General features: G+C 42.9%; 1 protein-coding gene across 2 annotated transcripts; it reads left to right on the top strand.

The window, feature by feature from the left end:
• The first annotated feature begins 3268 nt into the window (after positions 1-3268).
• On the top strand, positions 3269-11654 carry msh6 (mutS homolog 6 (E. coli)). Of its 2 annotated transcripts, none has more exons than XM_061838057.1 (10): positions 3269-3667; positions 4629-4834; positions 5040-5212; positions 5313-7881; positions 7970-8256; positions 10089-10206; positions 10269-10358; positions 10439-10593; positions 11129-11328; positions 11401-11654. In XM_061838057.1, the coding sequence occupies exons 1-10, from the start codon at positions 3417-3419 to the stop codon at positions 11480-11482; spliced, it is 4131 nt and encodes a 1376-aa protein (XP_061694041.1). In that variant the 5' UTR covers positions 3269-3416; the 3' UTR covers positions 11483-11654. The 2 variants fall into 2 exon arrangements, with proteins under 2 accessions (XP_061694041.1, XP_061694040.1); XM_061838056.1 differs by having other exon boundaries at positions 5310-7881.
• The last annotated feature ends 81 nt before the right edge of the window (positions 11655-11735 follow it).

Genomic DNA, 11735 nt, shown 5'->3' with positions numbered 1-11735 from the left:
GAAGATTGGCTAGACCACGCCAGAACCTTTATGTATGCTTCTTACAGAGCCACTCCTTGGTTTTCCTGCCTGTGTGCTTCCGGTCATTGTCATGTTGAATGACCCAGCCACGGTCCATATTCAATGCTCTGACTGAGGGAAAGAGGTTGTTCCCCAAAATCTCATAACACATGGCCGCAGTCATCCTCTCCTTAATAAAGTGCAGTTGTCCTGTCCCATGTGCAGAAAAACACCCCCAAAGCATGATGCTACCGCCCCCATGCTTCACAGTCGATATTCTGTTCTTGGGATGGAAATCATCATTTGTCTTCCTCCAAACATGGTTCGTGGAATTATGACCAAAAAGTTCCATTTTGGTCTCATCTGACCACAATTTTTTTTCCCCATGGCTCCTCTGTATCATCCAAATGGTCAGTGGGAAACTTAAGACAGGCCTTGACATGTGCTGGTTTAAGCAGGGGAAACGTCCGTGTCATGCATGTTTTCAAACCATAATTTCTTAGTGTATTACCAACAGTCACCTTGGAAACGGTGGTCCCAGCGCTTTTCAGGTCATTGACCAAGCCCTGTCGTGTAGTCCTGGGCTAATTCCTCACCTTTCTAAGGATCACTGAGACCCCACAAGCTGATATCTTGCATGGGGCTCCACTCCGATTGAGATTGTCCGTCATGTTTAGCTTCTTCCATTTTCTAATGGTTACTCCAACAGTGGACCTTTTTTTTCACCAAGCTGCTTGGCAATTTCTCCATAGCCTTTTCCAACCATGTGGAGTTGTACAATTTTGTCTCTGGTGTCTTTGGACAGGTGTTTGGTCGTGGCCATGTTACAAGTTTGAGTCTTACTGATTGTATGGGGTGGACAGGTGTCTTTATGCTGCTGGCGACCTCACACAGGCCCATCTGATTCAGGATAATACATGGAGTGGAGGTGGACTTTTAAAGGAGGACTAACAGGTCTTTGAGGGTCAAAATTCTAGCTGATAGACAGGTGTTCAAATACTTATTTGCAGCTGTATCACAGAAATAAATAGTTAATAAATCACATATTGTGATTTCTGGATTTTTCTTTCTAGATTATCTCTCTCACAGTGGACATGCACCTACGATGAAAATTTCAGACCCCTCCATGATTTGTAAGTGGGAGAATTTGCAGTATAGCAGGTTGTTCATATATTTATTTTCTTCACTGCATGTGTTGGAAGTAAAACGCGGGCAGCAACGGGTGTGAGCTATACTTTTATGGTTGGTTGTTTTCTATATGCATGAACAGCTGTAGTATCTGAGTTTTTCAGTCTGGATAGCTGCATAAAATTAATTAGGACTCTTTGTTTTATGTGACATATGGGAGTCAATTAATGTTGACGCCTACCATGAAAGCAATGAGATAGCAAGACTTTGTGCCTTCTCAAAGAGAAATGTTACCAAACGCTGCTCCATGAAACAATTTCTGTGCAAGCTTCAAAAATCCTTTTTTAATTAGATGCTTTCTATCACCCCCACACCATATGCCAAAATTTCTGTCATAGGTAGATATTTGGGAATTAAGTTTTTTTTTTTTTTAATTATGTCACTTTTTGCAAGAAAACAAGAACAATCTCATATTACCTTCTTGATGTCTGGAGCAAGCAAGGAGGTGGTGCTCGTGCAGCTAACTGCCCCATGGGAATTTTGAATGAAGGCAGCTCGGGAATGGAGGAAGGCAAAGTAGTTACTGAGCCTGGGGGCTCAGAGTCAAAGAAATGGTTGCAAGGCCCTCTGCAAGCCCATTGAAGTGGGTTGCACGGGCTTCACAGTCCAGTCTCTACATCAGGTCCTGGGTCTCCTACGAATCTACAGACTCTACAGTTGAAGAGCCATGAAGAACATCACAGAAGATAAAGGGTTGACTTTGGTTCTTGGGTGGACACTGGATAACCCGGCTGAGGGTGTCTAAATGCAAGACCAAGTAGCATAAAACCTATTTCAGTGGATATGAGGAGGTGTTGGTCACTCTGTGAGGACTTGACTCTAATCTCTCCTTGCATGCCTGATTCTTTTTAAAAGTGCAGCAAAAAGTATACATCGGAGTAGGAGTTGAATTTCCCCTTGAGGTATGCAAATAATTCGACTGCACATGAAAACAATCCATACACTTGTGGCTAAAGGCTCTAGTTAGGAATGCACAACTTATTAATTGGTTGATTGATATGAAATCCTAAAGTTCAGGTTGCTCTAATTGTGCAAAGGAAGAATCCATGAAACACATGGTCACATTGAACACATGATCTATTTTTCAAATGCAGCTTTCTTTTAGTACTGTATTAGCATTCTACTGCCCTCTTCTGGGAAAGGAATATTAGCACGGTTTTGAGCAATACGTAGAGTACATAGTCGGCATACAAGTACTCAGGTCTTTAATTAATTGATTTACTTCACTGTTATATTTTCTGACTAATAATAATTGTTCAGTGGGAAAGTCAATGTACAATCTGCTGTATATTTACTTAATTGCCCTGAGTATATTTATTCAGACACATGCAGACATGGAAGGACAAGTGTTAAGTGTGAAAGGGTGGATAGGGTGAAATGACATCTTGACAGTAGTCAGGAAGCAAATAGCAACCCTCCATCTTGTTGCAATGATTTAGCCCACAGTGGGACTCAAACCGGGACCCTCCGTTTCCAATGCTCAAGTCCATACCGATAAGTGATTATTTAGCATTTCTGTATTGTATTAATTGTGCAGGAACCTTCCAGTTGCATTATCATAACTATAGGGCTTTAAGAAACAAACAAAAAGAAGGCACCAATCCGTCAAACATTCTCATTTTTATGTGCAAATTAATGTTTTTTACAATACAGCATTCATATCGGGATTTTGATATTTTTGATGGAACATTTCTTTACCCGTCACGTGATGGACACCACGTTTGCAGGTCCCATTTGTGATCGCTGGCGTTCCTCTTCCTTCCGCGTTTTACTCAACGTCATTTGTGGGTCGGTGTTGTTATTGGGAGTCCCACGAAGTTTCCAGGCAGGACACTACCCACTAACCCACCCATCCTAAACCACTTAAAGCCCCAACGCAAGCCTTAAACCTAACCATAACAAAGGTGTTTGTTTTTATTTCGTAAGAATGTGCAACAGTTCAGGATGGTGACGTCCTCACATCTCCGTTGCCTGCTTTTCCCACGACGCAGCAGCCAATCATGTTGCAGGGAAGCGCTCTGCGTTGCAAGCCACTTCTTGTCACGCAGATGTTGGGGGCCACGTGACCACTTAGTGCTCATTTGTCATTGGAGAACGCTCGTTGTAGCCGCGCCTTCGTTCCGACCCACTGTGTTTTCCCGCGAACATAGGAGGCTCGTGCGGCGTGTTTATGGCGTCGAGACCCGAAGTTAGCAGACGCTAGGCTTTGTCCCCGACAACATTCTGTCATGGCGAAGCAAAGTTCACTTTTCAATTACTTCTCCAAGTCTCCACCACCGGTTCCCAGGCTAAAGCCTCAAGCTCACCCGGTCGAGGCCGCCTTGCCGTCCTCCGTCGACAAGTCCAACTCGTCACCCAAAGAAGAAGCTAAACTACCCCCGAGCAGAGCCACCAAAGTCAAACCAAAAAGTGTCGTGAAGAATCCAAAAGGAGGATTCAACAAAGTGGTCGGCGACAAGGCATCAACAGCCAAACTTGAGTGAGATAATTGTGTCGTTTTGTATTGGATCTGTCTAATTCCTGGAGAGGTTTTCCTTGAGAGTGTTCCAAAACGTAACAATACGTGTGACCACTGTGTATCCCTTGGGTAAATTAAACATACTGTATATTATTTAAGTTATGCGTTCATCAGAATCATCTTTATTTTGCCAATTATGTCAAAAACACGCAACTCTCTCCGCATATATGCATGTACATATATACTGCATGTATTGTACATTTATTAACGTTATGTATTCGCCTTTACATTCTGACATTACTCTAATTACTAATGCCTGTGTCAAATCACGCAAAACGTAGTTCTTGGACATTTCCAAAAGTACCACTTTCATAACCAACATTAAAATATTGTAACGTGGTCTCAACTCATCAAAAAAAGGCAGTCATTTAAGACCATAAATGTATATTTAATATTCACGCAAGCCGCAGTTATTGTGTATTGAAGTGTAGAAAATTACTTTATTTCAACATAGGTACGTTTTCAAACTTACACTCATAATATTAAATACAAAATACCTACCATTCCTTTTTAAAAGACCAACACAACTGAGTTGTAAGTAGAAAATGTATGGCACTTGAAGTCAAAAATATACTTTAGGCTACATTAATAGTGGCAAATGTACTGTACTGGGTAAAACAGAAAGCATGCATCATTCTAATATTTTTTGTTGTATGCCATGTTTTAAATGTGGAAAAAACAGCTGATAAAATCAGAGTAAAAATGGCAACAACACGTGACATTGTCTGAGGAAAGCCAGATGACAGATTGACAATATAGTGTGTGAGGTATGTTTTAATATATAGGTATGTTATAAGACTGCACCCAGGAAGCTATTATTGACCTACAGTATTTTTTGGGAGAGATAGCACCTAAATGTTTTCAATGGAGAGACAGAAATGTCTTGCTCGAGTTTATTGTTGGATGTCATTTTTACTTTCAGGAGCTCCACATGTGCATTCAGTGCAGGTTCTCTTGTGTGGACAAAGCTGGAGGGGCACCCGTGGTGGCCATGCATGGTGGTACCTCAACCTCTAACTGGACAGCAGATGCGAGGCCGTGGTCGGACCCAGCGTGTGCATGTTCATTTTTTTGATGAACCGCCCACGCGGGGATGGGTCAGCACCAAGTACATCAGAAAGTACCAAGGTTGGCCTTTCCTAGCATTGTACCAAAGTCATTTATTTGTTTTGTTTCTAGTGTAAATACTTTAAATATGTTTGATGGTGATTGGTGAAAATGTCCAAAGACTGAGGAGACTTTAGTACCAAATTGTTGAGAATTTGTGCATCTTGGTACTTCAGCTCAACTAGATGACTTCTTGATGTGGGATGTTTTCTCATTTGTGTTGCAGGTTCAGACAGCAGTGATGCTAAAAGTGGAGGATTGTTTTTCAGTGGGAAGCCTCAAGTCAGCCATGCAATGGAGCTTGCAGACAAAGTATTGTTTGATAGCCCAGAAAAACGATTAAAGATGTCTCTTTGCACAGATCCATCAGATGAGGAAGAGGAGGAAGAAGAAATGGAGGTAACACAATTTAATTGAATTTGTTTTATGATTGGAGGTAATTAGGTAAGTGAGACTCATGCAGCAGTTTAATAATGTGTATTTTTTTTATTGTTACCAGCTTGATCACTCTCCAGTGACTGATGATGAGATCAGTGGTGAGGATCAAGAGAAAAATGGGGAGTTAAACTCATCTGAAGTCAGCCCACATCCAACCCGATCCAAGGGAAATAAAGCCAAGCGCCGCCGCATAGTCGTGGCCTCGGATAGCGAGGGATCCGATGATGAATTCAAACCAGAGCCAGCTGCAAGCAGCAGTGAGGACGATGAAGAAGGAGTCACAGTGAGCGGTGAGGATGAAGAAGCAGAGAGCACACAAGAGTCTGAAGCAGAAAGCCCAGTTAAGCCTGTAAAGCGTAAACGTCCCACGGAGAAGCCTGCAGTTGCAAAGCGAAAGATAGCCACTACCCCTTCCAGTGCATCAAAACGTGCTCCAGCATCCATAGCTGTTGACACAAAGTCTCGTTTATCTGTCTTCTCGGCCGCTGACAGCTTTGAAAGCCAACCCAAAGGGTCAGCCACAGGTGGAGGATCCACTATTTGGGACCACGAGAAGCTGGAGTGGTTGCAGGATCATAGGAGGAAAGACAATCAAAGGCGGAAAGTGACTGATGAGGGATATGATCCGACAACCCTGTATGTGCCAGAAGACTTCAACAACAGAAACACTCCTGGTATGCGTCAGTGGTGGCATATCAAATCTAGGATGTTCGACACCGTTATCTTCTACAAAGTTGGAAAGTTCTATGAACTTTATCACATGGATGCCGTGATCGGAGTGAATGAGCTTGGACTTACTTTTATGAAAGGGACCTGGGCCCATTCTGGCTTTCCAGAGATTGGTTTTGGACGCTTCTCGGATGTACTAGTCCAGAAGGGCTACAAAGTGGCACGTGTGGAGCAGACTGAAACCCCAGAAATGATGGAAGCCCGATGTAAGACTCTGGCCAAGCCCACCAAGTTTGACCGTGTTGTGAAAAGAGAGGTGTGCAGAATCATTACGCGAGGCACCCAAACCTACAGCGTCTTGGACGGTACTCCTGGTGAGAGTCACAGCAAGTTTCTGTTAAGTTTGAAGGAGAAACCCGAAGATGAAGGAAAGGGTGGGTGTTGCCGCATCTATGGAGTCTGCTTTGTAGACACCTCTGTGGGCCTCTTCCATGTTGGTCAGTTTCCAGACGACCGGCATTGTTCACGTCTCCGCACCCTGATCGCACATTTTCCGCCTGCCGAAGTACTTTTTGAAAGGGGGAACCCATCTGCTGAAACACGTAAAATACTAAAGGCTTCTCTCTCTGCAGCGCTACAGGAGGGACTGAATGCAAGCACTCAGTTTTGGGATGCTCAGAAGACTCTGAAAACCCTTTCAGTGGAAGACTACTTTAGAGATAACGCAGGCAAGGACCAAGGGATAGGGAGTAGTTTCCTACCTTGTATTCTCCGAAAAATGACCTCTGAGTGTGATTTGCTTGGTCTTACTCCCAAGGAGGGCTATGAACTGGCACTCTCATCATTGGGTGGATGTATCTTCTACTTGAAGAAGTGTCTTGTGGATCAGGAGCTACTCTCTATGGCCAACTTCGAAGAATACATCCCTGTCGATGTGGAAATGAAGAAATCCGACATACGAAAAAGTTTCTTTGCTCAGACACGCCAACGCATGGTGTTGGATGGAGTGACTCTGGCAAACCTTGAAATATTTCAGAATGGCTCTGGCGGTACAGAGGGAACTCTGCTCGAGCGCCTAGACACTTGCTCCAGCCCCTTTGGAAAGCGGCTACTCAAGCAGTGGCTTTGTGCTCCTCTCTGCAACCCAAGATCCATCAGGGACAGGCTGGATGCACTGGAAGACCTGATGGCTGCTCAAGCACAAGTGTCTGAAGTTTCAGACCTGCTAAAGAAGCTTCCCGATTTAGAGCGCCTCCTGAGTAAAATTCATAGCATCGGCACACCACTGAAGGGTCAAGACCACCCAGACAGCAGGGCGGTTCTGTATGAGGAGGTCACCTACAGTAAGAGAAAAATAGCCGACTTTCTTTCAGCATTTGAAGGTTTCCAAACGATCCAGGAGATTGCCAATGTCTTTGCACCAGTCACGGCTAACTTTCAATCCAAATTACTCAGTCAAGTGATGAGTTTTAAGAGTGACAACGGTGGTCTCTTTCCTGACCTGTCTGCTGAACTCAAGCGCTGGGAGACGGCCTTTGACCACCAAAAAGCTCGTACCACCGGTGTCATTACCCCGAAGGATGGCTTTGATCCAGAATATGACCAGGCTCTTGTAGGCATCAAGAGATGCGAGCGAAAGCTACAGGATTATCTTGACCGAGAGAAAAAGAGAATAGGCTGTAAGAACATGGCGTACTGGGGAACGGGGCGAAATCGCTTTCAGATGGAGGTCCCCGACAGCATCTCTCAGAGGAATATTCCAGAGGAGTATGAGGTGAAGTCAACAAAAAAAGGTTGGAAGCGTTATGTGACAAATGAGTCTGAGCAGCTGTTCTGCGAGTTACAAGGATTTGAGGAGAAGAGAGACGCTGCTCTGAGAGACTGCATGAGGAGGCTCTTCTACAACTTTGACAAAAACTACAGCAACTGGAAGACAGCGGTGGAGTGCATGGCTGTGCTTGGTATCAGCCTTTTTTTTTTTTTTTTTTTTTTTTCCCCATTCATTCATGCCAGGCTTTACTTTTTGCTAACGTACTAATTTATTTTCAGACGTTCTATTGGCCTTATTACGATACAGCCAAGGGGGAGATGGTCCAATGACCAGGCCACAGGTGGTTCTCCCGGGTGGCGATAAGGAGGTAGCACCCTTCCTCGAGCTCACTGGTTCTCGTCACCCCTGTGTTACCAAGACATTCTTTGGCGACGACTTCATTCCCAATGACATCTACATTGGCTGCCTCCGTGGCAGCGAGGAAGATGACGTCCAAAACAGTCATGCCTCCTGCGTCCTCGTCACTGGGCCTAATATGGGTGGAAAGTCTACTCTCATGAGACAGGTGGGTCACTCATGGCTTCACGCAAAATTGACAAGCTGCATACTGAGTTTGCACTATTTTATGCAATCCAAATTTGATAGATTTTTATTTGCGCTTATTGATAAACTGACTCTAAAATATAGGACTTTAATTTAGCTAAATTGCTTTTTCATTATTTTAAAATCTTTGTACTTTTTTTGTACTATAAATTCATCAATATAATTGTATATTATTTTCAGTATTTTACTTCCCAGTTTAGACTAATTTACAACCATTAAGATTTAGAACAGAAGCAAATTCCTGATGAAAAAAATAAATAAAATAAAACAATGTTGGAGGGTTGTGCCTAAACATGCACCAAAAAAATTGACATTTTGCCATTTTTTTTTTTTTTTAACTGTTATACAAGATTCTGAAGAAAAATGGCTTGGTCACCCCCTACAGAGCACTGTCTGGTATGCTTGACCAATGCCTACGAGGCAGGTAAAACAAGATGTGCAAAAAAGCCGGAAGAAGCCATATCCTATAACAGAGTTGTCAAACTCAAGGCCATGGGTCCAGACCTGGTCCACCACATCGTTTTTTGTGACCCAGACAAGCAAATCATGTGTGTTGACTTTGTTTTTTGCTAAAATATCCAAATTGCCCATACTCTGCACTTATAATAGTTAATATTACGAATGTTCTTCTTACCAAACCCTTTTCAAGTTAAATAGAATAGTTGGACAACTTTTTATTTACTTCTGATTTGAAAAGTAGTTACACATATATGGTATGTATATATGTCCATATATATTTGTATGTTTATATATGTATGCATTTATATGGGTTCACAGTCATAGTCTTAAGGAAATAATAGCTATGATATCACCTGTCTCAAAAATGAGTTTGACATCCCTGCCTAAACTCAACAGGAAGTCCAACATTATTAATATACTTTCAACTGTTGCCCCATTTTTGCTTCTTTTGCAGTGATTGTAATTTAACAAACTCCCAATCGAGATTTGAGCCAATCGACTTTTTGCTTCTATGAACGCTGTTGCTGTTGCAACAAACCTTTTCGCCAGGACAACAAATGCTACTTTAAATTGACTACAGACATTCACATCTTTTCAAAACTTTACACATTCACGAAAGTCCAGGTGAGAACACATGTACAAACAATTATTTAATTGTATTTACAGTGCCACTTACCGCTAAGTTTGGAACACACATCAAAAGTTCTTTTATTATTGTGTAAAGTGTTTTGAGTGGTTTATGTAAGTCACCAATTGGGTGGAATCCTCATGCCTCCAAAACAGTCACTGGTGTAAATTTGTGAGAATATATTAAATTTACCAATTTTTGGCATAAGTTTCGACCTGGCGCCAAGGATACACTCCTTCCATAGCTCCAGAACCCCTCCTCCTCCTCCTCTTTCTCATGAATTTGTGAAAACACTTTATTCCTGTATGTAAGTAAAATATTTTTCTTATTAGAAAATACCCTGGTTTTGGGGTGGGGGAGGTAGAATATATTCATGCCGTTACCACTCATTTTCAACAGATCCCCAATGTCCCAGTACTCCCAATGTGGCCAGGGGTTCCGACAGCCAGCTCATAGCTGCTCGCACCGCTTGTTAAACAATTAACGGATACCAAGATGCAACATCCTAATCTTTAGTCTTTTTTTCTCGTTAAATTACATATTGACATTTCTTTTAATCCCCAGGAGTTGCTCTTTTTTTTGTTTTGACTTTGTTGGCTTGACTATATTATGTATGCAATTGTTTGTGTGACTATTGTTGGTGTTACAATTTAAGTTCTCTCATGGGATGAATAAAGTAAAATCGAGCTTTCTGTGCCTTGCTGCAGTGCGGCCTTGTGATTGTGCTCGCTCAGTTGGGTTGCTTCGTTCCTGCCGAGAGTCTGCGCTTCACGCCAGTCGATCGAGTCTTCACTCGACTGGGAGCTTCCGATCGTATCATGGCTGGTAAATGAGGGGGGGAAAGGTGAAATTGTCTGCAGTTGTTTTAATCGTCTTGTCTCTTGTAGGAGAGAGTACCTTCTTTGTTGAGTTGAGTGAAACTGCGTGTATTCTGCACCATGCCACCAAACACTCTCTTGTGCTTCTGGATGAATTAGGTACACATTCACTTGTCATGGTGTGTTAAAGTTGCTTGCGTTTGTGTGGGGCTAACCATTCACTCGTGAAATGTGGGCAGGAAGGGGCACGGCCACATATGATGGCACGGCCATCGCCTGCGCTGTTGTGAAGGAGCTTGCTGAAAAGATCTGCTGTCGCACTCTCTTCTCAACACACTACCACTCCCTGGTGGAGGACTTCGCCAACAATCCTGCGGTGCGCCTCGGCCACATGGTGAGGATGTCATATAAGACATTCAGTTGTATTACACAGTTAATATAGGTTTATGACGGGTCTCACAACCTGAAATTGTACAGAAGTCAGAGCATGCCGTTGTCTATTACTAACCTACACCGACGCGGTAATACAGCTGAAATTAGGGTAAATTTTTGTAACTTTGGAGGGGAAAAAAATGTTTCCCAGACAGCACAAAACATACTAAGGAAGAAGTTTTTTTTTTCAGGTTGTAAACACAGCCTAATGACCATTAGCAATTCTGCAGTGGCAGAAAAATGACTGAGGTTGTGAATAAGGAAGTGGTAATGGAAGCGAATTGCCACAGCTAAAATGATTGTGCTGAGTACTGTGTTCCCCCATTATCCGCAGGGGTTATGTTCCTTACACCCTAAGGACCTCCTCATTGCGGCAAAGCATGCTGCACTGAGGTGCAAGCAGGGTGGGAAATTTAAGGGGGTCTGAATACCTTCCACATCCAATGTACATTTACTTCAAGGCAATTCATACATGCTCTGCAATCCGTCACATTTAGGCATGCATGGTGGAAAATGAATGTGAGGATCCAAGCCAAGAAACCATCACCTTCCTGTACAAGTTCATCTCCGGGGCGTGTCCCAAGAGCTATGGCTTCAATGCGGCTCGACTTGCCAGCCTACCAGAAAAGGTCATCCAGTCAGGACACAGAAAGGCCAGAGAGTTCGAGAAGACCACCGTCAGCCTTAGACTCTTCAAGTATGTTATTTGTGTGCTGATTTCTTCTTTTTGTCTTTCCCCAGCTCACTGATATCTTATCTACTCTTATAGGAAGCTTTGGCAGTTTTCAGAAGACACCACACAGGACAAGTCCCATTTTGCTGCAATTGTTCAGATGATCCATAGAATGTAATTTGGAAACAAGAGTTTGATTTTGCCCCCCATACCCCCCCCCCCCCAACTCACACTGGCCAGGTTTCATCACACTGTGCTACGGTATGACAATGTCAAACTCATGGTACACTACACTCCCTTTCGCCATATTTCTATTTGTTGTCAGTTCATATTAAACAACCTTCTTGACACTGTCTTAGTTTGATACTTAGTGCTCTGTCAAAAAAAAAAAAAAAAATTATTAGCCCATGCAGGGTGTGAATGGCCACATG

Source organism: Syngnathoides biaculeatus, chromosome 12, assembly GCF_019802595.1.
Source record: "Syngnathoides biaculeatus isolate LvHL_M chromosome 12, ASM1980259v1, whole genome shotgun sequence".
Classification (NCBI taxonomy): Eukaryota; Metazoa; Chordata; class Actinopteri; order Syngnathiformes; family Syngnathidae; genus Syngnathoides; species Syngnathoides biaculeatus.
Note: the sequence above shows the minus strand (reverse complement) of the source record. Positions and strands in the feature narration are given on the sequence as shown.